At 54.4% G+C, this 26,669-nt stretch overlaps 11 protein-coding genes across 11 annotated transcripts; 5 read left to right on the top strand and 6 right to left on the bottom strand.

The window, feature by feature from the left end:
• Nucleotides 1-101: 101 nt before the first annotated feature.
• Nucleotides 102-2,641, bottom strand: BDZ83DRAFT_607750 (mitochondrial division protein 1). The gene is made up of 4 exons (XM_060507448.1): nt 2,245-2,641; nt 1,557-2,166; nt 483-1,498; nt 102-431 (listed from the first exon to the last, which is right to left on the bottom strand). The coding sequence occupies exons 1-4, from the start codon at nt 2,317-2,319 to the stop codon at nt 156-158; spliced, it is 1,977 nt and encodes a 658-aa protein (XP_060369073.1). The 5' UTR covers nt 2,320-2,641; the 3' UTR covers nt 102-155.
• A 440-nt stretch (nt 2,642-3,081) lies between these two features.
• Nucleotides 3,082-3,947, top strand: BDZ83DRAFT_569613 (chorismate mutase; the record flags this gene model as incomplete). Its single annotated transcript, XM_060504214.1, has 2 exons — nt 3,082-3,152; nt 3,218-3,947. The coding sequence occupies 2 exons, from the start codon at nt 3,082-3,084 to the stop codon at nt 3,945-3,947; spliced, it is 801 nt and encodes a 266-aa protein (XP_060369072.1).
• A 65-nt stretch (nt 3,948-4,012) lies between these two features.
• Nucleotides 4,013-4,928, bottom strand: BDZ83DRAFT_569358 (p21-C-terminal region-binding protein-domain-containing protein; the record flags this gene model as incomplete). The annotated part of the gene is made up of 2 exons (XM_060504185.1): nt 4,013-4,789; nt 4,851-4,928. 2 exons carry the CDS (start codon nt 4,926-4,928, stop codon nt 4,013-4,015), a joined length of 855 nt encoding a protein of 284 aa, XP_060369071.1.
• Nucleotides 4,929-5,813: 885 nt separating this feature from the next.
• BDZ83DRAFT_90067 (uncharacterized protein) lies at nt 5,814-7,528 on the top strand. The gene has a single exon (XM_060515991.1). It carries the CDS (start codon nt 6,171-6,173, stop codon nt 7,122-7,124), a length of 954 nt encoding a protein of 317 aa, XP_060369070.1. The 5' UTR covers nt 5,814-6,170; the 3' UTR covers nt 7,125-7,528.
• A 1,125-nt stretch (nt 7,529-8,653) lies between these two features.
• Nucleotides 8,654-9,710, bottom strand: BDZ83DRAFT_607738 (uncharacterized protein). The gene is made up of 7 exons (XM_060507447.1): nt 9,572-9,710; nt 9,469-9,522; nt 9,318-9,415; nt 9,113-9,246; nt 8,880-9,058; nt 8,735-8,830; nt 8,654-8,679 (listed from the first exon to the last, which is right to left on the bottom strand). Exons 3-5 carry the CDS (start codon nt 9,324-9,326, stop codon nt 8,971-8,973), a joined length of 231 nt encoding a protein of 76 aa, XP_060369069.1. The 5' UTR covers nt 9,327-9,415; nt 9,469-9,522; nt 9,572-9,710; the 3' UTR covers nt 8,654-8,679; nt 8,735-8,830; nt 8,880-8,970.
• Nucleotides 9,711-10,409: 699 nt separating this feature from the next.
• On the top strand, nt 10,410-10,793 carry BDZ83DRAFT_748798 (uncharacterized protein; the record flags this gene model as incomplete). The annotated part of the gene is made up of 1 exon (XM_060513668.1): nt 10,410-10,793. The coding sequence occupies one exon, from the start codon at nt 10,410-10,412 to the stop codon at nt 10,791-10,793; it is 384 nt and encodes a 127-aa protein (XP_060369068.1).
• A 671-nt stretch (nt 10,794-11,464) lies between these two features.
• On the bottom strand, nt 11,465-13,180 carry BDZ83DRAFT_748797 (major facilitator superfamily domain-containing protein; the record flags this gene model as incomplete). Its single annotated transcript, XM_060513667.1, has 4 exons — nt 11,465-12,612; nt 12,684-12,891; nt 12,957-12,996; nt 13,053-13,180. The coding sequence occupies 4 exons, from the start codon at nt 13,178-13,180 to the stop codon at nt 11,465-11,467; spliced, it is 1,524 nt and encodes a 507-aa protein (XP_060369067.1).
• A 2,811-nt stretch (nt 13,181-15,991) lies between these two features.
• On the top strand, nt 15,992-16,336 carry BDZ83DRAFT_748796 (uncharacterized protein; the record flags this gene model as incomplete). The annotated part of the gene is made up of 1 exon (XM_060513666.1): nt 15,992-16,336. The coding sequence occupies one exon, from the start codon at nt 15,992-15,994 to the stop codon at nt 16,334-16,336; it is 345 nt and encodes a 114-aa protein (XP_060369066.1).
• Nucleotides 16,337-16,568: 232 nt separating this feature from the next.
• Nucleotides 16,569-18,434, bottom strand: BDZ83DRAFT_569600 (uncharacterized protein; the record flags this gene model as incomplete). The annotated part of the gene is made up of 2 exons (XM_060504213.1): nt 16,569-17,810; nt 17,943-18,434. 2 exons carry the CDS (start codon nt 18,432-18,434, stop codon nt 16,569-16,571), a joined length of 1,734 nt encoding a protein of 577 aa, XP_060369065.1.
• Nucleotides 18,435-19,710: 1,276 nt separating this feature from the next.
• Nucleotides 19,711-21,009, top strand: BDZ83DRAFT_716745 (signalosome subunit; the record flags this gene model as incomplete). Its single annotated transcript, XM_060511876.1, has 2 exons — nt 19,711-19,987; nt 20,042-21,009. 2 exons carry the CDS (start codon nt 19,711-19,713, stop codon nt 21,007-21,009), a joined length of 1,245 nt encoding a protein of 414 aa, XP_060369064.1.
• Nucleotides 21,010-21,722: 713 nt separating this feature from the next.
• Nucleotides 21,723-23,156, bottom strand: BDZ83DRAFT_648341 (alcohol dehydrogenase GroES-like domain-containing protein; the record flags this gene model as incomplete). Its single annotated transcript, XM_060510172.1, has 2 exons — nt 21,723-22,874; nt 23,046-23,156. The coding sequence occupies 2 exons, from the start codon at nt 23,154-23,156 to the stop codon at nt 21,723-21,725; spliced, it is 1,263 nt and encodes a 420-aa protein (XP_060369063.1).
• Nucleotides 23,157-26,669: the final 3,513 nt, after the last annotated feature.

Raw genomic sequence — 26,669 nt, 5'->3', positions numbered from 1 at the left:
TCTCTAGACTCTAGCATTGTAACATCCAGATGAAAATTATAGGCCCCCTCATCACGTTTCTTCAGTGTTTGGTTGAGAACTTGAAATTTCTCATCTTCTCTGCCTGTGTCATAATCGCGTTGTATTCGCTCTGTTGAAAGGGGGTTCTGTATACTCTAACATGTCCATACTCCTACAATACCGTCCTGTCGTCCCTCCACCAGGTAGCCGTCCTTGACACGTACACGCTCCACCACAGCAGGTGTCTTGCCCTCCTCAGCATCAGAGATGCCCGCGCCGCAGTCCCATTGGCGGCCTTCCACCTTATCGTACACCTTCACCACGTCCTCGCCTGCTGCGCTGACGATTCTCCGCTCATCAAACATCATGCTTGTGATGGCGTTGTCGTACGCATAGGCGTCGTAGATAGATCCTGTACGGAGATCCCAGATCTGTTCATGATTAGCAATGCCCTGGCTTAAATGAAGTAAGGTCAAACTCACTCTAATGCTCCTGTCCATGCTACCAGTCACAAGGTGAACATCATCGAACTGCAAGCATGTCACGGGTCCTGTGTGTCCCACTAAGCTTCGGTGAACCTGTCCGCTTCGCAAATCCCACAGCCGAACCATGCCGTCGGCAGTACCGCACGCAAGAGCAGTCTCGAAAACTTGGAGGGCACCGATAAAATCGGCTTGCTGCGCCGGTGCCCGATTCGTCTGCCTCCAGGAGCTTTCACTGCCGAGAGACGCGGATGCCTGCGCTGCCGCCCACATAACGTCCAGCGTCTGGACGCAGCGGCCCTTTTCAAGATCCCACTGTCGCAATGTCTTGTCTGCCGAGCCGGACACGAGCGTATCGTTTCTGAAGTGGAGCGCCGTGATTTCGTCAACATGGGATTGCAGGGTGTAGAGATGGCAATCTCTCATGCTTCCTTCAGGAGGCTCGACCGGTCCATCGTCGGGGTTCTCAAATGCGATGCCGTCTTCGTCTTCGTCCCTTCCGTACTGGCTTCCGTGGGGGTCGTAGTGGGCCTTGCTCAAGTCCCAGAGTCGAATCGTAGCGTCCATGCCGCCGGTCGCGAGGAAGTTGTCATCCACTTGCAACGTGCGAACTGAGGCCGTGTGCCCATCCAGCAAACCAATGCATCGTCCAGCATTAAGATCCCAGACCCTGATCGAGTCGTCCATGGCCGAGGTCACCATTGTTCCGAAGGGTGCATCAAAGTCGAGAGCCGTAATCGTGTCCTGGTGCGCGCGAATTTCCCTAATAGCCGTGCCTGCCTCAAAATGCTCGTGCAAGATTGGCATCGATTTCCGGCGGACTACTCTCTTCTTTGCCTTTGATGCCGGTGTGCCAGCTGTTGTTGGGAGCTTCTCGTACACCGACTGTGACATGAAACCAGAGTCATCCTCGCCAGCCAGATCTTCCTCGGTCTTCGTGGGTGTGTTTATCGCAATCGACTCGGCTTCGTCGACGAGCTCCTGAGCGTCTTCTAACCGTGTCTCGACATCCATGACTGAAGCTAGTTAGTACCAAGCGAGTCACCTGAGAGCCCAGATGGTTGTGCAACTCACGGTCATGTTCCAGCAACGTTTCCTCTTGCTCCAAGTTGGCCAGTCTGTCCAGGATGATCCGGCGCATACCGTGCAGATTGGCAATCTTGTTGTCAATGTCACGGATCTCACTGCTTGCCATGTTCTTACGGACACCCAGCATCTCGAGCTCGTGCATCATCGAGGCCTTGTCTTTCTTCAGATTGTGCAGCGCCTGGGGTGTGCCGGCAGTGTTTTCCGTATCCTCCAAAAGCTTCCTGCCCCTCGATACCCGCCGTCGATGCTTCCTACCTTCTTCAGTCAGGTCCGGGAAGCTGGCTTTGAAGCCCTGGAAGAGGGAGTATGAATTATCGCTCTCGGGAATATTCGCTAGCAGTTCGTCGGGTAAGTACGTCAGGGCGCGATGCTGAATCTCCGTCGTGGACAGCTTGGACCGGACCATGTCTGTCGGCGTCGTTTTTGCCATGGAAAACATGCTTCGTTGGATAGTTGGCCGCCGGAGCTGCTTGTGGACCTCGGCCAGAGCGCCATGGTAGTGGTGATGATTATTGTTCCCTTGCTCGGACAGAGGACCCATCAAATGGCTTGCTGTTGTCGTGACCTTGCGCCCGAATGCTTCTATACCGCGAGTCTACCGATACGATACTTTGGTCAATCATCCAAGTCTCGACGAACAAAGTTGTCACGCGAGTGGCAAAGTTCGACTTACAGACAAGACGGATTGGTCGTCTCCGGCGGCCGCATCGTCGTGGAAGCCATACTGGTCGTGATCCGAGGCGGCCATGCGTACGTGTGCTCTCCCGTCCGATGCGCACGACAATGAGTGGCACAAAGGGGGAGGAGGCGAGGAAGGACGAACGGGGCGGAAAAGGAGAGAAGGTGGTGATTTCGCAGCTGGGCGTTGTGGGAACAGCTCGCTCCGGGTTTGTGCTTCTTTTCGACCGGGTCGAGTTTTGTCGTCTCGGTCGAGAATCAGATACGTATCCACACTCCCAGCAATGATCCCGGCAACAACCCGGTTGGGGACGCCTCCTGTTCTGGATGACGCGCTAAACACCCGAGAAGCTCCCTGCACGGGGCACACGGGCACACGGGACACCTGGGCACGCTAACGAGGTACGAGGCTGCAAGATTTGGGGGGCGACTTGGCTGTAAAGGATGGCAGGGGCCACTGATTGGTGCCCGCTTAAGCCACCCGATCTCTTGGGGGCAGCGACCTGCAGGTGCAGTGCACGGGGGTCAGAGACGGGCAGCCTCGCGCTTGTGCTGCGTTGGGACAAGTCTTTTTTTTTTTTTTTCTGTTCTGGAGTGCCCGCCGGGGACTTGTCTCCTTTCGCTGGGAGCGTCATCGGCCTCGGTTGTCACCCGCCCGCACCCAGCCAAATCCTCACGACCGTCAAGCTTTTTCCCCTTTACGACCCGACGATAGGCAGTCCGAATGCGTTACCCGCCCCAACCCGTCGTCCAAACTCCCACTGCGCACCAGCATCACTCCCAGGGACTGGTCTACCAATATCCAACCGGCTTCCAATCAATTGACGACGAAATGGACTCTCTCATTGACCTATCGGACCCCTCCAAGGCGTTGGATTTGTCCCGCATTCGCTACCAGTTGATGTCGGTTCCCCCTCCAACCTCCAACGCTGTTTGTTGACTCACAACTAACACCAACTACCATACAGTCGTCTCGAAGATACCATCACTTTTCACCTTATCGAGCGTGCCCAGTTTGCCCGTAACAAAACGATTTATGTCCCCGGAGCGCTCAATATACCAAACAGCGAACTGAGCTTCATGGACTGGTACCTCTGCGAACAGGAGAAGCTGCAGTCCATCATCCGCCGCTACGACTCTCCCGACGAGTACCCCTTCTTCCCCTCAGCCGTCCAGAAGCAGATCCTCAAGCCCCTGCACTACCCGCGCATCCTGCACCCCAACGACGTCAACGTCAACAACCAGATCAAGGACTTTTACGTGGACAAGTTCCTCCCCGCACTCTGCCCCGATTTCGGCCGCGAGGACCGCGGCGAGTCTCAGGAGAACTACGGCTCCTCGGCCACTTGCGACATTGCCTGCCTTCAGGCCCTCTCCCGCAGGATACACTTTGGCAAGTTCGTCGCCGAGTCCAAGTTCCAGTCCGATCCGGAAAAGTACACAAAGCTTATCAAGGCCGAGGACCGCGAGGGCATCGCCGAGGCCATCACTAACGCCGCCGTGGAGAAGAAGGTTCTCGAACGCCTTAGGCTCAAGGTCCTGACCTACGGCACCGACCCTTCCATTGGAGCGGGCCCGGAGAACCAGGCCAAGATTGACGCCGATGCCGTGGTGGCCATGTACAAAGACTTTGTGATACCCCTGACCAAGGACGTCGAGGTCGAGTACCTCATGCAGAGACTAGAGCCTGTAGAATAGACTACGAAATGACAAGAAATTGCTCAAAATCATGCTTCTTCTTTTCTTTTTCTACTTCCCTCCTTCTATTGAGATGCGCTCAGGTACTGCTCCACCGCTTGCACTGCACCCTCCCACTTACTAGCCTCAATCAAGATGAGGTGGCCGTGCGACTTGACACCCATCTCCTGGAACGCGCGCTTGCTGTCCGCCACTGCCTTCTCCTCATTTGTGAACTGGAAGGAGCCATGAGCCACCGCATGCTTCACAAAGACCTCGTCCTCGGGGTGGAAGTGCCACAGCGCCGTGTCCGCCTTGGCCTTCTTCCCCTTCCTCTCCGTCTCGGTGAGCGTCGACTCGATCTCCTGGTACGTCTTGGACAGAATCAGGTAGTGCGTGAACTCGTAAGGCTCCTTGTCCTCGACCGCGGCCTCGATCTCGTCAACGAGCATGCGGTACATGGGCGGCGCGATCTCCGAGGGCATGTTGATGAGCCGCTCCGTCAGCACCAGGCCCACCTGCGCGCCGCTGTCGTTGAGCACCCGCGGGACGGCGGCGGCGAGGGCCGGGTTGGTCTGCGACTTTTCAATCATGTACTTTGCGAGCTCCGCCATGGCGGGCTTCTGGCTGTGCTCTTGGACGTTGAGCGCGGTCATGAGCGCGTAGGCGTCGTTCTCCTTGCCGTCGACCTTGACTGTCGAGCCGATGGTGGGCTGGGACAGGATGAGGTCGGCGAGGCCTGAGATGTCAAAGAGCGTGGAGTCGACGTCGAGCAGCTGGCGCAGTAGCGTCTTGGTGCCTTGGAAGTCGACCTCGGGGTCAAAGTTGAACCACTCAAAATCGACATTGACAACGTCGAAGTCCTTGTCTCCTGAGTGAGTACAATGGTCTCTGGTGTGGGAAAGATAGGGACTCGTCTCTCACCTCATCGTCGGAGCTCTCATCGGCCATCTTGACATCCTCCGCAGGCTTGGCCTCGTCTCTCTCTCTCTTCTTTCCCATCTTGAAATATGGTGTTGTGGAGAAGGGGTGTGTTGAGTAAGCGTTGGGATTTTTGTTCTTTCTTACGAAGAGGCTGGACGTGTAAACAAATGTTTGAGAGCAAGACTTTTGACAATGAGATTGTCACTGCACCCAGCTACCCTGGCCAACCCTCATCGGTGAAGACGAATTTTTTGGTGGGGTTGCCCCTCACTAGACTGATTTGGGACGGGCCGGCAGACGGCCTCCTTATCGATAAGAGCACCGCCGCCGGTGCCCGGATTCCCGGAGTGGGTCTCCGTCGTGTTGTCAAGTCTCGGATCTCTCTCTGCTTGACCCAGGCACTGATATGGTATCGGATTTCATATTGGAGGAATAAAATCCTTTCACAAAATAACCAGGAGTGCAGAGGCTTTCGGGTTAAAATTCGATATCATTTTTGTAAAGCAAAAGACTTACAGGAAGTAACTGGGCTGGCTCAGTCATGCCAATGAATTGCCTTTGCCCTTTTGCCCTGCGCTTTGTTTGCGCCGAACCTTCCGTTTAGTATAATTCTCTTACGAGCTGCTTCTCGGCCACGATACCTCTTGGTTTGTTGCATCACCAAAAGTCGGTCTTATCCTAGGGGTACCGTCTGCTTCGGGGAGCGATGCGGATGTCCCATGACATCCCACGGGTGCTCCAACGCCATATTCTTTCTTTGCTTCGCACTCCATCTGTTTACCTATTTTCTAGCCCTTCCTTCCACTGGTCTTCCCTTCACCGCCCTCAGACCGTGTTCATAACTCCCGATGAAGGCCCGCAACACGTCTCGCTCTGGTGAAGTGGAGAATCTTCTCCTGGGTTAGTATCCTCAAGCATCCGGGGATGAGCCGATTGCTTACTGACGCCTTCTAGGCTTGGTTTGATCTATTCACCATCGTCACATTGCTGGTCGTTTTCAGCGTTGAGGTTCGCTGGAATGGGGCATACCCGCAAGAAGAAAAGAGGGCATAAGAATAGAACTTCACGAAAAGAGAAGGTAAGTTTAGTGCGAATTTCCTCACAGTTGCGTAGCGTACAGTGGCAAAAGTATCTAAAGAGTGTTTAGCCAGACAATGAGGTCTCGACTTCGTCATCAAGTGCTCGACAGCACGAGGCGCAGGAAGACGAGGCATCTGCATCCGATTCCGACTCGGACTACGCCAACAACCTGGATCTAATTCAGGTGAACCTTAAACGCTCTCCCGCCCGTGTGGGCTACCTGGTCGCCCACCTTCCACAATGAATCCTCTGCCAGACGTCATTGTCATCCAAGACCCTCCACCAGAGTTCGCTTGGAAATCATGTCCAGGCTACAACCCTGAGTACCTCCCAGCAAGGGAGCTTTTGGAAAAAGACAATCCAAAAACGACAGAGGACCCTTTTCCAGTCAAGCTTGTTGGTTTTTATGTTACCAAGTCGATCGATCCAAGCGACTGGAGGATCGATTGGCGGGAACATGATAACGACCACTATGGCTCGGTAGCCTCCTTGTTTCTCAATACGTCCTGCGGCGAGATAACGATCCACAACGTCTACAACAACAAGCAATCCATCTCCATGTCGAAACTATTGACAGCTTCAGATCATCCTGTCACTGGCGAAAGTGCCGTATTGATTGGGAACTTCAACCTCCACCACCCGGAATGGGGTGGAGATAGGGTTGCGCAAGTTGAGAAAGACGCCGGAATTCTTCACCAGGCAACAAGCATGGCAGGCATGCGATGCTTGTTGCCACCCGGCCTAAGGACTTACTCACGGTCGGCTACCGACACCGGCGATTTCTCAACCACGATTGACTTGGCCTTTGCCGCTCAGAGGCTGGAGTCTCGGGCCCATCCCACTCGAGTGCTGTCAGTACCTGGATTCGATTCAGACCACCGGCCGCTCCATACCAGGATCTCCATTGCGCCCAATCGAGACAAGGAGCCACGCTTCAACTGGGACAAAGCAAATGAAAAGAAATACTGCGAAGAGGTCAAAAAACAATTGCTCACGATCGGCTGCCCCACTATCCGAACTGCAGCTGAGGTTGATGATTACGCCAAAGCGCTTGTGCTGGCCATCTACCAAGCTGTTCGCCGGACCATTCCCTGCTACAGGAAGACCGCTCCGCGGCCGAAGCCCGAAATGGACCCGGAAGACGTCCAACGCGCTCGTGAGAACGAGAAGAATCAGCATCGCATTCTGCATTAGCTTCGATCTCGACGCAAACAGCGGGGCCAAGAGGAAAAGTGTCGCATTGCTAAGCGTGAAACCCGTCACGCCACCAAGATGCACAAGATGGCTTCGTTTCGAGAGACTAGCCAGGCTTCTCAACTACGGGGTCTTCATCAATTAGCGAGGTAGGTTTCGGCGTGGAGTCAACCACAACGACAGGTTCATCTGAAGAGGCTTATACGACCCGACGAGTCTGTCTGTCAGACCGATGACGAAAGCTTGCACTGCTTCAAGGACAAGATTTGGCCCAAATCGAGCGATGCCACTGACCCGCCGGCTCCTGAGGTACCCGAGCTTGACCCCAAACGTCCCCAACTCTTTACTCCTCAGTGTATCAGCGATGAGGAGTTGCATGAGGCATTCACCTCAGTAGAAAGAGGCAAGGCTGCCGGGCCCGACGATATCATCAACAACGCCCTCAAGGTTGGTTGGGCGGAAATTTACAAATACTTCAAACATCTCGTCAACGCCAGCTTCAAGACGTTTCACCACCACCTTTGTTATCGCGACGCGACAACGATTGTCGTTCCCAAGCCTGACAAGGAGGACTATGCTCAGCCAAAAGCGTATCGTTCCATAGCCTTGCTTTCTTGTATAGGCAAACTACTGCAAAGGCTGGTGGCGGCACGACTACAAATACTTGCGGTCCAGCACAAATTTCTCCCAAACAGGCAATTCGCATGCGTCGGAAGGAGCACCACCGAGGCCCTAGAGCACATCTTCAACCTCGTCTACAAGGCTTGGTCTTTGGAGAATAAGGGGAGGTGCAAGAGACGAAAGACAATGTGCAGCTCGGACATCTCGGGAGCTTACGATCACGTTGATCGTCAAGCACTTCCTCACATTCTGGTAGAGCTCGGCGTCCCTGACTGGTTGGTCAAGTGGATAGCATCTTTTCTATCCCTCAGGAGGTCTCAGCTTCGCGCACCAGGACATACATCTGACTGGTTCTACGTCAACATCGGCATCCCTCAAATCGAGCCCATTGCACTCTACCTTCGACGCGTGGGGATGGCGCATCGCGCCAGCAACTTTGACACTGCAGAAGGTCAAGCTCTGAAATCTGTACGCGACAAGCTTCCACCCGGCAAACTATCTTTCTCCCACATGGACAGAAATCCGTACCAAGTTCAGTACAACCGCGCCATAGAGTTTCGACAATACGTCAAGAATGAGCTTTCTGAGGAGCAAGTGGCCAAGTGGGAGGGTGCCAGACGGGTCATGGAGAAGGACGTCAAGCGCTGGACCAAGCTCGTTACACACGAAATGTTCGCCGAACTTTGGTCGGAATACCAATAACCAGCCTTCGATGGGAAGTCGCAATCATCATCAGGATCGCCGCGCCACTTCTCGCTCGCACAGAAAGCGGACTGTAGTGGCAAGGTCCTCAGCTACTATCACAACCTGAGCCGGGCTCAGGGTGCCATTTGTCCTTGTCAGTTGCAACACCTGCCGTGACATGACGACTTCGCTGACGACTGAGTGCAGTAACAGGATACATTACTACTCAAGCTAGGTCTACATCGTCCGAGTCAGTTCCTATCCTCCCAGTGGTCTTTTCACTTAGTTGTGTACTTATTCTTCAGGTTCAGTAGGCTAGCTGATCCCCCCTTTCAACCCTTCCAAAGCCACAATCAATGAATCGAGTTCATTACCTCTTTCTCCCACATCAGCAGTGTTGGGTATATCCCCCTGTCTTGATAATGCTGAAAGTTTCTAACCACGTAACAGTGTGTTGAAGTACTCGAGGTACTCTGCTTGGTACATGCTTGGTTGCCCTATTTTGCTTTGGGCCAGGATGTCTTTGAGGGTATCCTGAATGTCAATGATCTGCTCCCGATGAGGTATATCCGATTCGTGAAGCAGGGCCTATTCGTGAAGCAGGGCCTCGAGGCCCACGATTAAGACTAGTACGTATATTCTGGAGATAGAATGACGGAGGGTACAAGTCTAACATTTTCTAGTTGTTTTGGTTCGCTGTGGAATCCGTCCGCCAGCCACAAGAGGTCGACCTGGTCGGCTGAAGTTGAGGTCTCGCAGCAGCAGCCACCACCATCTCGGTTGACTGTGGATGAAGTGGCGAGGCTGGTGCCCTAGCGTAAGTTATATCGAGTCGATACTTCATCCCCCTGTGCCAGTACAACGGTCTAACGTGAAATTTGGTAACAGGCAAGGCATGCCTGAAGGTAGAATTCTGATGTCTGGATGTTGTTCATGAGGGGTAGTTGGTTGTAGGGATCAGGGATTAGCAACGTCACGATCTTCAGGTATGATCTCGGGACGATGGCAGTTGTGACCTTTGCTGACTAGCACCGTGTAGATGCGAGTTTAAATATCGCCAACTTCAACCTTGATAGTTGGAAGACCATCGTCAGTAGGTTGTGTTCGAGCTTCGGGGCGTCAATTGACTAACTCGCATCTAGGTCCACCAAGGTCGACGAAAAGCTAGAGTTTACAGTGTCTGGGTTACTGCTATGGACAGGCAGAAGAGAGTAATCTACGGGGTTCGAAGACTACAGGGTTGCCCAAACACCTTTCAAGGGCGGGGCACTACTTACTTTTGTTACAAAACGTCTGCGTCCGGACATACACCACTGAGCATATTGCTCGAATATCTGGATAGATATTGATCAGGGTTGTTGGCTATCGACCAACGTATCATTACTGGGTAAACCAATCAGGGTACGGCCGAGCGAGGGGGGTTTTTAATTCCGTGTTGCCGTTTTCCCCCGATGTACTCGTTAGGTTAGAATAAAAATTTCAACTGGGTGTCAAAATTTCTGGGATTCCACACATCTTTGTCTCTTCTTTTCTTTGTTTTCGTGCTTGATAACCAATACCCTACCCATTGGACGCAAAATTAAGTATCACCATCCATCCCCAGAAGGATGTCGAGTCTACAGAGGTGCCTAAGGTGGTCTTTAGGCAGGTACCTTCTGGGAAAGTTAATTGAGTGGGTTGCACCGCCGCAAAAAACGCCCTGAACGCCCTGACACAATCAGGGTGCAAGCGTCCATCAACAAGAACCCCGTCCTGCCCCCAAATATAAAGGATACTACTGATTGTCATCCTTTCCAATTCTCCGCACTGGCTCACCTCACTGTCAAGACCAAGCCAGTTGCTAAGGCTGCTCTCATTGTTTCCGACAAATTTTGAGAACGAGACCCTGAACAGAGCTCAAGTAGACAGACTACGAGAAAGGACTCAAATAAGCACTAACCGGTGTTCGCGTCCCATTCAAATCCAACGTCAATCGAAGCGATGACTGCCTCCTTCAACTTTTTGTCCCTCCCACGAGAGCTGCGAGATTTGATTTATGAGCGTTACCTAGCAGTTGATGGAGGATACGTGTGTGACTCGCAGGCGTTCATCGACGGCAAGTTGAGGGCAGGAAACCATGGCGGCCCCATCGACCTCAATCTCATTTACGCTTGTAGGCAAACGGCCCAAGAAACGGACGGCATGGCCTTGCGCGTGAACCAGATCACGTTCCGCACCATTACCTCGGAGGGCTTGCGGATTCTCGCCGCTCGCTTCGACTCTCTCATGGCCCGCGTCGACCAAAATCGAAACGCAATCTTTCGTACCGCGGGACACTGCATCTCCGACGAGGCGTACGATGAGCTAAAGGGCAGATACCCGTAGTTCCTCCCTGTCCTCGACCGCCTGAGTCCATGGGAGACTTCCTCGCGTTTAAAATTTCAAGCATTCTACCTGCCACTAGCCCGGTCTCGTCAATGACCCTACTGGTTCTATGAATTCTCGGGTGATTTATTCACCGTCTTGCAAAGTTAGATAAAAGACTAGTAGGTGACAGGTTCGTACTACCTATGACGCCCGGGTGATCTTGATGTGGATCATTATCATTCGCTTCGCTCTCACGAGAGGCACTCACAAGCAAAGAAAATGAGTCACATGTAGATCCAGTGCGTCAATCCTCTCAAGAAATAAATTGCAGAACTCTCTCCTCTTTGCGTCCATGCTGGAATCGATCATCTCCCTCCTCATCTCTCATCTGCTACTGTACGCCGTGCGTCCGGCCAGCCTGCGAGATACCTCCTAGAGCACAGAGCTGTTCGAACTATACGAGGTTCGACGTGGGTACTGATCGTTGACAAGCAAGTCCTCAGGTATGCAAGTGTGATCATCTTCATACTGGAGACCGCCTCGCAGGTTTCCCTTGCTCAACTAAAACAATGATCATCTTCATCTCACCACCCACCTCAAGGCATCCCGTACCAAAAGGGCAACAACCATTAAAACTCACACGCGGCAATTATGGAACATTCCTCCTTCCCCTTACCAACACAAGTCCACTACAGTCCCTCCACCTTCATCCCCTGGGCCCCCTTCTCCGCCTCCTCCTCGTCAATCCCTCCCACGCCAGCCTCCTCCAGAGCACCGGTCCTCTTCGTCACCGCTAACACGGTAGGCAAGGCAAATACTAGAGCCCCCATGCTCAACCCCCAATTCATTGCAAGCTGCGCCATAGCGCTCGCCCGCTGCGCGTTAATCCGCCACGCCATAGCCCCGCCCGCCGCCTGGAAAGCCTTGTACGCGCCGACCAGCACCGCCGCCCGTCCCGTCGAGTTGGACTGCGCACCCACGAGCCAGTAGCAGTACGACTGCCACAGCGAGTCGTAGGCCCCGTACAGAACATACAGCACCATGGGTCCGGCGGCTGACGTCCTCGCGCCGCTGCCCGGCACGCCCTGCGCGTAATCGACGTCCTGCACGTGGCCCCGGCCCCGCCGCGCGTCCTGCCACCGCTGGAAGCGGTACCCGCCGCCCCAGATGGCCATGCCCGTGACGAAGAGGACGGCCCAGCCGAGGCGGGCACGCCCGGGGCGATCGAGCGCGGGCAGGTCGAGGAGGAGGCCGATGAGGAGGCCGCCGACCATTTGGGCGAGCCAGTAGAGGGCGCCGTTGAGGGAGCGGGTGCGGAGGGTGAAGGTCATGCCGTTGACTTCGTTTTGCTGGTACGAGTAGAATACGTTGGCGCAGAAGAAGAGGGGGAGCATGCAGGCGACGCGCCAGGTGCACAGCGTCGTGGTTGTCATAGTCAGAAGGCCCTTGGCCCTGGCGGCGACGCCGGAGCCGGAGGCGCGTGAGGGATTGCGAGTTTCCTCCGCCTCGGTCACGGCGCTGAGCTGCGCGAGACGGATGCGTTTCGGGGAGCAGATAAAGAGGCCCAGGGCCCAGCCGAAGAGCATGACGGCCATGAGAGCGATGTAGGTGGCGTCATTTACGGTGCCGGTGGTGGAGGAGAAGTTTAGGCCAAAGGCGGCGAGGCTGCCGACGCCGCCGCCGAGGTTGAAGATGATCCAGAAGACGGCGATGGCGCGACCCTTTTGCGACTCGTGGACGTAGGTCGTCATTATGGCGCCCTGGACGATCCATATGAATGAGGAGCCGATGCCGAGGATGGCGCCGGAGGCGATGACGAAGGTTCCGTTCGCGGTGTCTTTGGGGGGTGAGTTTTGTTTAGTACTTTTACAGGGAGGTAGACGGGATAAAGGGGGAGGGGAATCGTACGGTTGAAGTTCAAGAGGCTTCCGCTATAGAGAGCGTAGGTCCAGCCTCCGATGAGGAACGCGATCTTGGGGCCTACAAGGGACAGGATCGGGCCTACGATAAAGAGGGACGCCACGGCCGTTGTGGAGAGGAGGGCGACGGTTGCGTTGGCTGCTACTGTTGAGTCGACTTGGCCGGACCCTCCTAGGCCGGTGAGGGCGTTATACATCTATGCGTTGGCTTTTGCGTCAGGATTCAACGGTTTCTCAGTCTCATGAAAGAAAGTTTACTAACCCCGGGTAGACAGAAGCAGATAAAGCTTATGAGGATGATTCTGGGGGCATACTTTAGCCGGTTGCGACGCGAGAGTAAATCCTGGAAGGGTCCTACTGTGTCCACGGGTTCGAGTACAGCCTCGTGAGCTTGGAGATCTTCCCGTCCTCGAGGTCATCCTGAAGGCCAGTTCTAGTGTGTGACGAAGCATCGTCGGGCAACTCTCGAGGTCCCCCGGTAGTCATTGTCGATATTCTGGCTCGTCGATCGATAGGGCGATGGTCTTTTTCCTCATCTACTGTGAAACTGAGCTGATCATGCCTCTCTTATTACAAGTTGGTTTGATCGATACCCTCTATGACTTGTGACTACTGTAACATGTCCTTGACACCTGATACATCAAGAGGCAGTATCGAGATAGGGAAACAGGCACGAGAACATGGCAACGTTGAAGTTGAATATCTTGAGGAGGCTTGGCCTACCCCGCCCTTCTATCTTCGAAAGTTTCCCACTAGAGCACCATACTGCGATCAAGTCTCCCTCGTCTCCCTGTTACAAAATAGGACATAGTAACAGCACGTTCTGACAGAGCGGGGAAATCGCACAAGAGGAGATAAGTTGAGGATCCTCACTCGTCTACTCCACATTATCCAGTTTTCCTCCTTCACCGGATTAGAATGAATCTAAATGTATCCCACAATTATACAGAGGGGAGGGGAGTCGGACAATAGTGTGGTCTGAGGACCTGAGGTCAGATTCGTGCAATGTGATTCGTCCATCAACCCCAAAGAGGAGATAAAGGGAAACTGCTGCCCCAGCTTTCTCTATCCGGCGCCACCCGCCGGCACGGTCCTCAACGACAAGGATCTTCCCTGAGGCTCCGCTCCAGCCCCCTTTCTTCTGGCGTCGTTGTATCCGTGCACCCGTGGGATGCCCCGTTGCCGCACCGATGTCTCCGATGGAACGTGACATTTGGTCTCGGAGGGACGGACAGCACACGGCTCCGATCCAAGGCGGGGATATCGCGGCGTTTGGATCTGGCGTTGCATCGAGATCTTGAATGGCCGGTGAGATGGTTCAGAAACTGAAATGACGTCTGGTAAAAGTGCCAGCGAATGACAACCATGTCTTGTAGATTCATGATTTCCAGTCCATCCACCATAGAATACACGTTCACATCTGTCAAAAGCTTGTACAAGCATCGAAAGTGAAGTACCGCTGCCCGGAACCATTGACGATGCACCCCGGAAACACTCCGCAGGAGAAATCTACTCTGATATGTGACCACATTTGACGCGACTAGGAAAAGATAGTTCACGTTCCATGCGGTCTGGCGGGGCAGCGTGAAACAACATACAACATACAACATGAGAAGTGGAAGGACATAAACCTTATCGAATCACTAAAGGCAGCCATGCGTGAGTGTGCTTCTTAGACCGGACGGGGGCTTTTGGAACGTTACGTTAGGGCAAAGATTGAATGGAGATCTCATGCAGGCACGGACACGCTCTCCCCTCAAGAGGCAGAAGGAAAAACAGAAAGAAGAATCACTATAATGATGTACCGTAGTAAACCAGGTTCATGACTCTTGCTTTCCCCGTGGGGAACATCAGCGTCAACTTCAGCTTCAACGTCGCATTTGGAAATCTCCACACTACAATTCGTGCCTTGCTCAATGACAATGAGCTAGTGTTGTTGCAACCTAGCGTCCGCTGAGACCACCCACCCCCATGTGCCGGAGGTGAAAGCGAAATGGTCCCGGTCCCGCCTTACACCGGGTCCGGAACCCTCGGGCCCGAGAACCCCCACCATATATCAAAGCGCCGCTCCGTGGGGTCCGTCTTCATTTGACTTCAAGTCACGGCGCTCCAAAATAAGCGGCCGGGTGACACGCTACCTACTTAACCTAAGGAACGGCAAAAAAGCGGGAGTCGTCTGGACCAGGTACGGGACTAGACCGGCGTCGCGCTTGTAGTTTCCGGATAATTCCATGAGCCAGGCATCTTTTGTTTCCGGTGACCTCTCACAACGACCGCTTTGGTCAATTCCTCCCTGCCCGTTGCATGCTGTGGCAGACTACATCGGCGCTTGCATTGCGTGCCGCACCTTCGTCACGCCCCAGTATGCGAGCCTTTAGATATGTACATCCTTGGAGACATGGGAAGATACCCGAGACAGGAGAAATTTTGCCCACAGTGACACGGTGTATCCCCTAAACGCAGCTCCCAAGGACAAGTTCAATAGACACTGTGAGCGTCATTCTATGTACATGCATGCAGACGGCGGATATGCACTTCGCAAACACCCCTCATCCCAGAGACACAAAACTCATAGACGCCGGGCCGACGGCAATCTTCAGCCGGTACGGAAAAAGGTTCTGCGCCGCTTCTTCCGCGCCGCCGCTCATTGGTGGGCAAATCTCGAGTCTTCTGGAGGCATTTTCGGCAAGTGATCCTATTCGCTGATAAGCAAAACCCATCATCTACATTGTCCGTCGCTCGAGATATTCGGGAGATGGGAATTACGTAGTCTGCGCTCTTGCGGAAGCGAGATGCGAACCGGGTTATCGTGGGACGATATCCATCATTTTTACCCCAATGAATAATATGAGTTTTAGTCTTGGACGACTGGAAAAACTGATGTGCCAATCTCCCGATAGCTGTTTTGGACAATGAGATATTGGATTTCGTGGTCCTAAATGAGGTATTCGCGGGCCAAGAGGTAGACTTCATCCTTGCGCCCCTGGACACAATGAAGCCTTCTGCTAGTTGTAAGCCTCAGACTCCTGCTACTGCTCAGTCAACGAGCTAAAGGTGTCGCACAATGGATCCTTTTCACCATCCAAGATCTCGAGTTGTAATAAAGGACTTGTACTACGAATAACTTCCAGACATTAACTGAACAAGAACAATGAAGAACCGTAACGTTATACTAATAGCCCATTTTCTTCATTCGAACCTAGGGGCTCTGAATCCTAACTAACCAAGCATCTCCAACCGTAAAGAAGGGCGCCTCCCAAAAAAAAAGTTGAAATGTGTCAAGGTACCCAAACAACGATGTCCTGCGGCCACACAATCCTCTCCCACCCAACCGACTGTGATAGCGCAAGCTGCCAGCCCCAGCTCCAGCCCCAGCCCGCCTTCCTCAATGACAGCTGCGCCGCTTGCCACCGCCCCGCAAGCTACGCCCAGAACCGCGCGCGGCACGAGGCCGAGCACGCCGTGCTGATGGGTGAGTACATGCGGGCCGACGCCGCAGGCGACGAGGACGGCATGCGGCGTGCTCGGCGCGCCATGCTCGAGCACACGCGGCTGCTGCGCCGGCGGAACTTTGCGGTGAGTTTGGTGAGGGAGGAGCCGGGCGGCGATGTCGAGTGGCCTGGCCTGCCTGCCTGTGAATGAAGCGGTGAGAACACTTAGCGGTTGAGTGTGGGAAGAATTTTGGAGACTGGGCGAGTCAGAGTCAGGAGTAAGAAAAAGAAATTGAATGGAACTGCAAATGGGGGTATAGATACAAAACTTCAAGATGCCTCCTAAACGACCTCCTTTCTTAAGCCTTAGTATGAGCTGCGAGATCAGAATTCTCCCATCTCTTAAATAAAACGACCTCCAAGCGACCATCCTTCCCTTCTCATCACCAAGGCGGCGAATACTTCGGCAGCGCCCCAAGCCGCACATCGCTCGGGCCCATGAACTGCGCAACATCCCACGCCGAAGGCATATACGGCATCTGACTCAGGTTCTGGTTCGGAGAATCCTGCCTCATCTGCTGCTGGCCAGCGTTCCCCTTCTGCGCCTGCACCTCCTTCTTCGCCTGCGTAAACTCCTTGACCCTAACCGTTCCCAGCTTGCCGGCCCTTCTCTTGTCCGTGGGACCACGGAGCAGCGGGACCTGGATGACGGCGGAGAAGATGTCCCGTATCTTCTGTTCCGGTTGGTTATGTCGCTTCGCCACCTCTTGGAATGGAAACATGTTGAGACAGGTGTCTGCGATGTCGACGATGATGTGTTTGGTCGTCGGTTGCGTGTCGGGGGCTCTGTTTGCCTGCGTTTTCGAGGTGGTTGCTCCCACGGCTGGTTTGGATGGTTGGGTGAGCGGTTGTTGCGTGACGTACGGCGGTGTTTGCGGGACTGGCGAAGGAGGTCCGAGATGGAACATGTGCCCCGCCGGCTGTTGGGGAGAGATTCCGGTACCGAGATGCGGTTGTTGCGGATGGACTGCAAAGTGACCAGCTGGTCCAGCCATCAAGGATTGTTGCAAGAGCGGGTTGTAGATGGCTCCGGCCATCGCGTTGTGATACGGATTGAGTCCCAAGAGGTTCGTCCAAGGTTGCTGCATAGACGATGGTGGAAGGGGAGCCTGACTGGCGGTAGATGCATTTGTGCCGTTTGGCAAGCCTGAGTTGACGGCCATGCCAGCAGCTTGTTGCCTCAACCTTGCCTCCACACACTGACGGCATGGCGCCTTTGCTCCTGACGCAGGGCGATCAGCGCAGGCCCCGGCTTGGGTATCCGACGTGCCATGGGCGGTGTTATGAACATCAGCAGTCAACACGTTTGATGTATGCGTGTTTTGGTGAGTATGGGTATGGAAGGGGAAGAGGGAGTCGTTGATCTTGGAACTGTGGAGGTCTAGCTGCTGATCCAAGAGATCGCGAAGGGCATTCTTCGACTCCGTCTCGGCATTAGAGTGGTTCAACGTTGGCCCAGACTCAGCTGTTTGTTGCGAGATGATTGGGCTGTCTGCTCCTGATACGGGCATAGAGTTAATCTTGCCCAGATCAGTGGTGCCAGCTAGCATGGGAGTTGTGGGAACTGAGGGAGCCGTGGGTGTCTCCTTTGTAGTCTCAGCGTGGTTCTCGGTCTCTGCTTGCATCTGACTCGGCGTACCTTGTTCTCCAGATAATTGCGCTTGATACACATGAGGTGGAGTCATGGTCGACGGCATAGCTGGCGGGATCGGCGCGGGAATATCAGCCACCGTTTCGTTGGTTCCGCTCGTACAAACAGGTGCAGATCCATCATTCTTGTCAATTCCGAGCATGGAAGGCGGAATATGTTCGGGAAGTGATTTGGGAGACACCGGTGGTGAGCACTGTGGTCCAGTATACGGTGCAGTCCAGAATGATTCGGAATGACAGGCCCTCTCTGGGGTCGGCATGGAGCATCCTCTCATCGGGTCAACGTCCGGCAAACGGGCCGTGGGTGAGTGATCGACCATGCCCGTGCTTCCCCGTCGTTCCGGCTGAGAGACTGGCTTGGCGGGCTCGGACGGCTGGTTGTTGAAGGGGGCGGGTGTCCCCGCCGCCGGTGAGTCTGTGGTGGAATGTGGCGTGACCGGCTGATAGCCACCGATCTTTCTCTTCTTGACGGGATTGGAAGATACGAATTGGACGTCGTCATCCTCTCGTTTCGCTGGTATCACAGGTTGTGGGTATGGTGCAAGCCCTGTTGGATAGACTGGGGGAAACATGCCCAGGTAGTGGTGCGAGCTTTCCATACTGATGAGAGAGTGACAGTGATAGAGGGGAAAAGAGGGAGAGATGAGCGTGTCTTGCGGATGCGGGAGCGGATGCAACATCGATGAGATGGAGGAATGCCGCTAGCTGATAAGAAACGGCCAAGCATCCATATTTGAACCCTGTGCCAACCAACAACGGGCTCTGCTGGGTACATGTTGGAATTGATGGGGGCAGCTGAGCACATCCAGTAACAGTGAGCCATGAACAGCAAAGAAGGAAGCCAAGAGAAGACTGTTGGCGTGTTGCACAGTTTGCCTTTGAGTCGTTCCCTTTGGTACGGTGGGATTCCATTCCAGCCTGGTGTGCCTGGCAGAAAGAAGAGGAAAATCACAACGTTTTGCGTACTGTGACAAGCACCTTGATGCCACTTTTCTCGGGTCCAGGATGCAGATTGCCACTTGGCAGGGAATGCGGCATGTGGTGCCCAAGTGAGTAAGGTACCTTAACTTCAAGGAGGTGTGCAGAGCTGCCAACGCCCTCATCAATGCTGCCCAAATCTGAAAGACCTCGAGACTATTGGGTCGGTCTCTTGCTTGTCTATAAAGTTACAAGCTCGGACAATGAAAGCGACCGGGGTCGTTCTGATCTGAGGCACTTGCTCCCTTGTCCAGTCATGGACTCATCTAGAGTCTTCATGACCTTATCAAGGCAGGGGTCAATGACGCTGATTGAAATGGGCAGCACATGACAAGACATCATCAAGCCTGGCCTCCATAATAGTGTGAGCTGCTTCGAATTGAAACGACTCTGAACAAAATTTCGCATCGCGATGAAAACATGAGGTGCTCATCCTGTCTAAGAATTATGTTGATGAAGAGTGGTACATTGGTACAGAGGTATCCGTACAGAGCACCTCAGTTCATGAAGGTGAGTGAGCACCGTAGGCCCCACCATAGCTCCAAGCTACCCGCCTTGCTTTGATTGGCCACAGATTGGAACAGTCAGCATGTGGCTTGACTCCCTGCCTCAGCCTCTTGTTGTGCTAAGCTCCCGTTTAGTCTGTGGACCACGCCTTCCCCACATCGCGGGGCAGCCTCAAGGCAGCTTCACCTCCACCACAGACACCTTCCCTGAGCAACGAACCACACATCTGCAACTGTACCTGCAGCAGCAACAGTAAGCGCCACCAACTTAACCAAACACCAAGCAAAAGGTCTTTGATTCAGATCGTTCCTCCTTTCACCGCCTCATATGGTCTCAACAATCGAGTAGAAGATCCGACATCCTGTGGCGACGGCCAGAGAAGCGTCAGCCATGGCTTCCTCCGATGTGAACCCGCTCATTTCGAACCAAAAGTCCTCAGAGCTTCAGGCAGTCCTCCACCCTCTGGTACTCCTCACCATATCCGACTATATCACCCGTCATACTCTGCGGTCGCAGCAAGGACCCATTGTAGGCGCCCTTCTCGGCCAGCAGAATGGTCGCGAGATTACCGTCGAACATGCGTTTGATTGCCACACGATACCGGCACCAGAGGTGGAAGGAGGCTACCTACTGGATTCCGGGCGCTTCGGCGCAAGACTAGAGCAGAGTAAGCTCGACCGTCCCTCATTCTCTACGTCTTCCTTGACTAACACTCCCCAAGTGAAGACAGTTCACAAGGACCGAAGCCTAGACCTGGTCGGCTGGTACACTCTCCTCGCAGTGACAGGCCCGACACCTACCATCCTCCCGATCCACCACCAGCTCCTCTCCGAATTCAACGAGTCTGCTCTCCTCCTCGGCTTCCACCCCGAGGAAGTCTTTACTCATTCCGTGGGCGGTAAGCTGCCCATGACCATCTATGAATCCAACTATGAGGTAGACGACCCGAGAGCTGCCGAGGCTGAGGGCGAGGACAAGAAGATGGACGACGGGGAATCCAAGCTCAAGCTACGCTTCCGCGAGCTACCCTACACGGTTGAGACGGGCGAGGCTGAGATGATTAGCATGGACCATGTTGCGCGCGGTGCCGGCAACGCGACCGCCGTCGAGGCTCCAAAGGAGACTGCCAAGCCCAAGGTCCAGCTCGTTGAGTCGGGCAGCAAGCGCCGCGTCGTCGTTGCCGACAGCGCAGACAGTGACGACGCAGAGGCTCAGCTGTCCCCAGAAGAGGAAGAGATGGTGGCCGCTCTCACAGCCAAGGCGAACGCCGTCAAGATGCTTCAGGGCCGCATCCGCCTCATCACGACGTACCTCGAACGCCTGCCAAGCGAACCCCTTGCTGGGGCGGAACAAACCGACGCCGCATCAGCCACCACAGATGCGCAAACTACACCATCTCACACCATCCTCCGCCAGATTCAAGCCCTCGTGAACCGGCTAGATCTCGTCGTTCCCTCTGACGCGGAGGGCTTCGAAAAGGAGGTGCTCTGCGAGGAGAATGAAGTCGCCATCACATCACGTCTCAACGACCTCATGCAGAGTATCAGTGGCATGCGCGATCTGGGCAAGAAGTTCAGCATCGCCGAGTCCGCACGTGTCAGGAACCGCGGCGGTGCGGCGGCTGCCGACTTCTCCAGCTACGGCCCTTCTGGCTTCAACCTCCCGGGCGCGGGAGATATTATGATGTAGAGGGGATAACAGTCGGTCTGGTCAAGGGAGCGAAGTGTCTTTTATGGCGGCGGTTGCGCGCATCATCAGCCTATCTGGGATTATGGGGAGGCGTTTCGGGGATAATGTAGACATGACGACACTTGCGAGGGGCATGAATAGACCCCGACAAAACTACAAAGACCTTTGGTCCAGATACACCATTGTCAGTGGACTACTTGAAGCATCATAGATGAATTCTCATGAGGCCAAAATAATAGTCCATGAACACTTGGGGGCTGAATACTGTTGTGAATACCTCCGCCACCGGCACCTTCCCACATCAAGGCTCCCTTCCTTCCTCGACGCACCTTCCCCAGGCGGCACCCAAGGGGTTTTTGGTTCATATGTCATGCCACGGTATATTTCATCCTCTTACATTGCCATGTTCTTCGTGATGTATTTTCAACCTGCAGACTACCTATACTCTTTTCTCTTCTTTTTTTGTGCCCCGATAAACCCAAGGAGAAGAAAGAAACCCAACGACCCTCTGCGCTCTCTAAGTAGGTATCAACTTCGTCATCATGACCACCTGATCAAACTATCCAACGCTTGCTTTCCGAAAGAATAATGAGAAGAGAAGGGGAAAACAAATCTAAGGTACTGTCTATAATCAAATCCGCATACTTGTAGAACCAGGACCTCCAAAACCAACTGCAAACCCTTTTTACGCATCAAGGGAAAGGGGCTACGACTCAAGCCTCAATAACAACCTTGAGCACAAGCTTGCCCTCGTCATCAAACGTCCGGCTCGCCAACTCAAACGCCTTTGACGCGTTCTGCAATCCCTTGAACCGGTGCGTAACCATATCGTCCAGAGGAGGGAGCCCGCCGTTGCCCTTGGCGCAGAGAAGACGGACGCCTGTCGGGTATGTGTTTGCGTACCGGAAGATGCCCAGGATATCAATCTCGCGCAGGTGCGCGACCGACAGCGGCAGAGTCTGCACGGGCGTGCCCATGCCGACCATGATGACTTTCCCGCCGGGCCGCGTGGCGTACAGGCTGGTGTGCATACAGACCTCCTTGCCGGTGCACTCGAACGTGACGTCGACGCCGTCGTCTTCGGCGTCCGAGTCGAGTTCTTCAGGGACTCTTGTAAGGGCCAGGATCTCGGCAGCGAGCGATTTTGCGCCGTCGAATTTGCTCTGTACGCTCTGGACGGAGAAGATGCTCGCGGGTGTCATGACGCCCGGGTCGGCTGGCGTGGAGGTGCCCGAATTAGTCATGACGACGTGGCCGTGGGTAGCGAAGCCCTTTTCGACGGCGTAGTTTACGCGGCCGGCGTCGACATCGGTGATTGTGACTTCGGAGCAACCGGCTTGCCGCGCCATGGCGGCCGTCAGGAGTCCGACAGTTCCTGCGCCGATGACCAAGGCCGTTGAGCCGGGCTCTGGCGCGGCTCTGTTGACGGCGTGGATGGCGACGGAGAGCGGTTCGAGGAGGGCAGCCGCCTCGTAGGAGACGTGGTCGGGGATCTTGTGGCACCACGCCGCCGGGTGGTTGATTCGCTCCTGAAGGGTGCCCTGGTAATGGGGCACGCTCTTGGCGCTGGACCGGAACTTCATCTTCTTGCAGAGGTTGTATCTGCCTTTGCGGCAGATGGTGCACTGTCCGCAGGGGACGCCAACCTCAAGAGCGACGCGGTCACCCAGCTTGAAGCCCGTGACCTGGGGCCCAATGGAGACGACCTCTCCCGAAGATTCGTGGCCTAGGGAGAGGGGATGACACGCGCAGAGGTCGCCGTTGGCGAACTTCTTGTAGTAGCTGACATCAGACCCACAGATACCGGTCCGCTTGATGGCGATCTGCAGCTCCCCGGCGGCCGGTTCTTCGATGCTCCTCTTCTCCTAAAGGGTACGAGTGTCGTTAGAATTAGCATGTCCAAGGCGGGGCGGCTTTTGACACATTCAGGTGTAAGGATGCAACAGGATCAACGTGGGGGAACGCTCTTGTGACGAACGAGCCCACATTCTCCACGTCACAATCCATGACCATGAACCCAAGAAAGTTGAACTTACCAATCGCAAGTCTCGAGGACCATACAAGACTGACGCAGTGACCGAACAAGACTTTGACTTGTAGACGGGTAGGTGCATTGGTGCCATCTCACCCGTAGCGACTGGGGCCATGATGGAAGCTGGATGACGCCGGCGGCGTGGGGTGAAGCGTGGGATGATGGGTTAGGGTGTCGAAGGGGGCTTGGCCTAACTTCCTAATAGGGAGGGCTCGATGAGTGGGATTGGCCCAAGTGCCGGATGAGGGGTGCCGACAACACAAAATATGCTGAAAAAACACGAGGGCGAGGGTCCTGGGAATGAGGGACGGGAGGGGACCGGCGCGGGGTGTCTCGAGGACTGATAGGTTCGCTTTGGTATTTGGAGTTTGGGGGTAATGGGGGGCCACGAGAGAATAGACAGGGTTATTTCGTGGGATGAAGATGTAAGGAATCCAAGCTAATACGATTCCCGTGCGAAGATGGAGGTGAGCAAAATAGATTATCACTTGACAGAATGAAATGATAACCGGAAGAGCAGGAGACTCGAGATAAAGGGAATTATGAAGAAACTTTGGCGCGAGGGGCCGTTGCTCCCCACCAGCCCTTAAATAGGCTTGCGTGCTTGCCCGGCCCCCGGGCACTCTCAACTTTCTGATGAATGATGCTCATGGTGGTGTCAATCGATGATAGACCAAAGTTGCAAGGGGCTATCTTGGGTGGATGGGGAGACGGATGGACAACGGGCCATGAGCATACCTATCGAGCTTGACCATGATGGGGAGAGTTGGCCAAGTTCGCCCAACCAAACATCGACCAGTTATCGGAGCCAAGCTAAGAGCTTCGTACATGTAATCTCGGGAAATCATATGCAAGAGACATCTAGCGACGGAGCCACCTCAGCGTTCGGCAGCAGCACAAACCTTGGCCGGTATCGTACTGGCTTGCGAGGCGAAGAGATGAAAGGGATCAGGATAGGGAGGGATAGGGGATACCGGGCGGTAGTGTACATGGTTCGGCAAGGAACGAAGCATGTCGGGCCAGGACGTGTCCGCATTTGGGCAGCAGCTGGACGCACTGGGCGTGAAATTGTCGTGGCATTGGTTGACGATGCTGGACGGGTGGAAAACGGGACGGCGGATGGAAGTAACTTTTCGCCTTTTGCGGTGACTAGGCAGGGCCCTGTTGAGCCACTTCCGAAACTCTCCAAGCATGGCACAGATGGAGGGGCTCAAGGAGCAAATGGGGAACTAGCGGCTGGTGATGGGACGGCCTGAATGGCATCAGTGCGGTGACAGATATCGGCATGCATGGGGCTTCGACATGATAGTCATAGACGCAGTGCCTCGCCTGCATGTGTCGCAGGTTGCGGTGACGGGCTATACCTGTCTCGGGTCGTGATGCTAGTCAGGAGCCTGAAGGTAAAGAGAGCGAGTACGAAGACATGACGATGGCGAATCGCAAGAGGGAAAAGTGTAGGTATTGCCTCCCTCTCTCTGTCTCTGCTTCTTGCTCTCTATGGAACGGCCGCATGCGCGGACTGGGATATTGAGCCAAGTGGACAGTTAAGGTATGGTCGGTGAGGTACCCGGGAGTGAGGGCCCGGAACAGAATGGACCATGACAGGGGTCAATGGGAGGGGTAGGGAGGGGAGGGGAGAGCCGGGAGGGGGGGCAGTTGTTGCAACGGGGATGCATGGCTCTTGATGGAGGGTAGGAAATGAGGAGGTGTGGTGAACAAGGAAGATGCCGTGGGCAAAACTACTCCGTCTGCGCCTGTATCCGTACCATGATCTTGCCTGCAAGGGTTCCGAGGGACAGATGGGACGGGACAATCGCGGATGAATTGCGATAGATGATGGACAATGGGTCCAAGATGAGGCGATGAAAGCCCTGGTTGAATGTGCCAGAGTTGCAGGAAGAATGGATATGGAGATAGACGGTGAGAAAGAGGAGACCTCTGGCCAGGGCAGGGCACTGAGAAACGACGTAGTTGGCTAGTTGAGATTCGAGTTCCGCACGAGATTCGCAACGAAGCAACGATTCGTGGCCCTCGTTGAGTGCGTAGAATCCTTCCAGGGGGTCCAGTCGGATGCTCGGCGGTCGAAGGGTTGAGCCATCTTTGTGGCCAATGGGGCGAGCTGTTCCATCCATATAAGTCCAGTGCAAACTGATTGAGTAAAGAAGTAAGGTAAAGGCTGAGCGATATGCCGATTTGGTAGTTAGAACTAAAGTAGAGTAGACAACTATCGTACACTTCAACTTTGCATCGATGGAGGCAGAAAAAGGTGTGGTCGAGTCCAAGATAGCTTAAGTCGAGTAGTTGGCGAGAAAGAATTGCGGAGAAATCAGAAGATTGACTTTTTAGATTTCCTCTTGCCTCTCACGATCCCTGGTTGCCTCTCTTCCAAGTTCGCACTTTCTGATTTCTGTGCACCGATCTTTTTGGTTGAAGGAAGAGAAAGTTCGGATAAGGCACCTTCGTGATTTCCTCGAAATTACCTTACATAATCACGTAACAGTTCGCATGGCGGGGTGTCAAGGTAGAGAGGGACCTTCCTTGTCTACCTTACTTACACCGTCTACGGAATACGTCTTGCCTTTCCTCTGCTGCACAGAAACTGTGCCGGTCGACTTCATTCATCCGTCCGTACTTCAACACCTTCGGTTCCCCTTTTACACACCTTATGCTATTCTGTCAAACCTTTCGTCCTAAAATGGTGCGAATCTGCAGCTTTGGGACATTGAGCTTCCCTCCCTCCGCGGCCACATACGCACGGTGCTGCATGGTTGTCGTTGCCGCCTGCATTCCATCGTCTTGGTCCAATCGTCCTATCAACCAGCCGTCGGATACGTTCTAGAATTGGAGCCATCGCTCTTATACCAGCTTCGGTGCCCATGACCGCTCATCCCTCGTCACTCTCTTGTGGCACATGCTGTCCGGCACGGCTGAGCATCTATTTTGCCCTGTCCTGGCCGACGGTGGCGCACATCCCGTTCGTTCCGCGGAATGAGGACGCGCCGGCCGTTGGAGGCCATCATCCGTCCCAGCTAGCGAAGCGTCATGGTTCGCGACATCGAACCATTTCCTCCGTCGATCGCTTGAGACGACCAGCAATTTATCAGCTAGATCGACGTTGCTAAGCAGCCTCTGTTGAACAGCTGTTCTCTCTTACCATGGAGACGGAGACTTCATTCTTGCGCCTTGCTTCCGACGGTTGCAAAAACCTACTGAACGCCAAGTTTCTTCACAGAGCTCATATCCTCAAATTGAGCAGCGCACTCATTCCTGCACGTCAGGGCCCGCCGTGATGGTATGCCCTCCAGTCCCCTGGCCGAAGCGGCGGCAAAGACCCCCTAGTGGATTCCTCTGAGGGGAAGGACATGGACCGAAGGGCCCATCTGTTGGACCCCGGCTCAGTTGACAGGGCCTTCAAGGGCCTTGCCTACACATATCCTTGCAACAATGATTTTTAGCATCAAAAGACGGCACAAGAACACGATGCCGAGGCTCTAACCGGCCGAACCAGATCATGTCGAAAGCAATGCGTCCTCCAAGAATCCAGTACTTCCTTGAACCGGTCCGGAAAAGGCCTTCTCATCTTGACGCCCTCGGTGCCAGAAATCGTTTCGTGGGCCTCAACTTCGAT

The sequence above is a fragment of the Colletotrichum acutatum genome (assembly GCF_030867785.1).
Source record: "Colletotrichum acutatum strain CBS 112980 chromosome Unknown BDZ83scaffold_14, whole genome shotgun sequence".
NCBI lineage: Eukaryota > Fungi > Ascomycota > Sordariomycetes > Glomerellales > Glomerellaceae > Colletotrichum > Colletotrichum acutatum.
The sequence above is the reverse complement of the archived record's forward strand: the minus strand, read 5'-3'. Positions and strand labels throughout refer to the sequence as shown.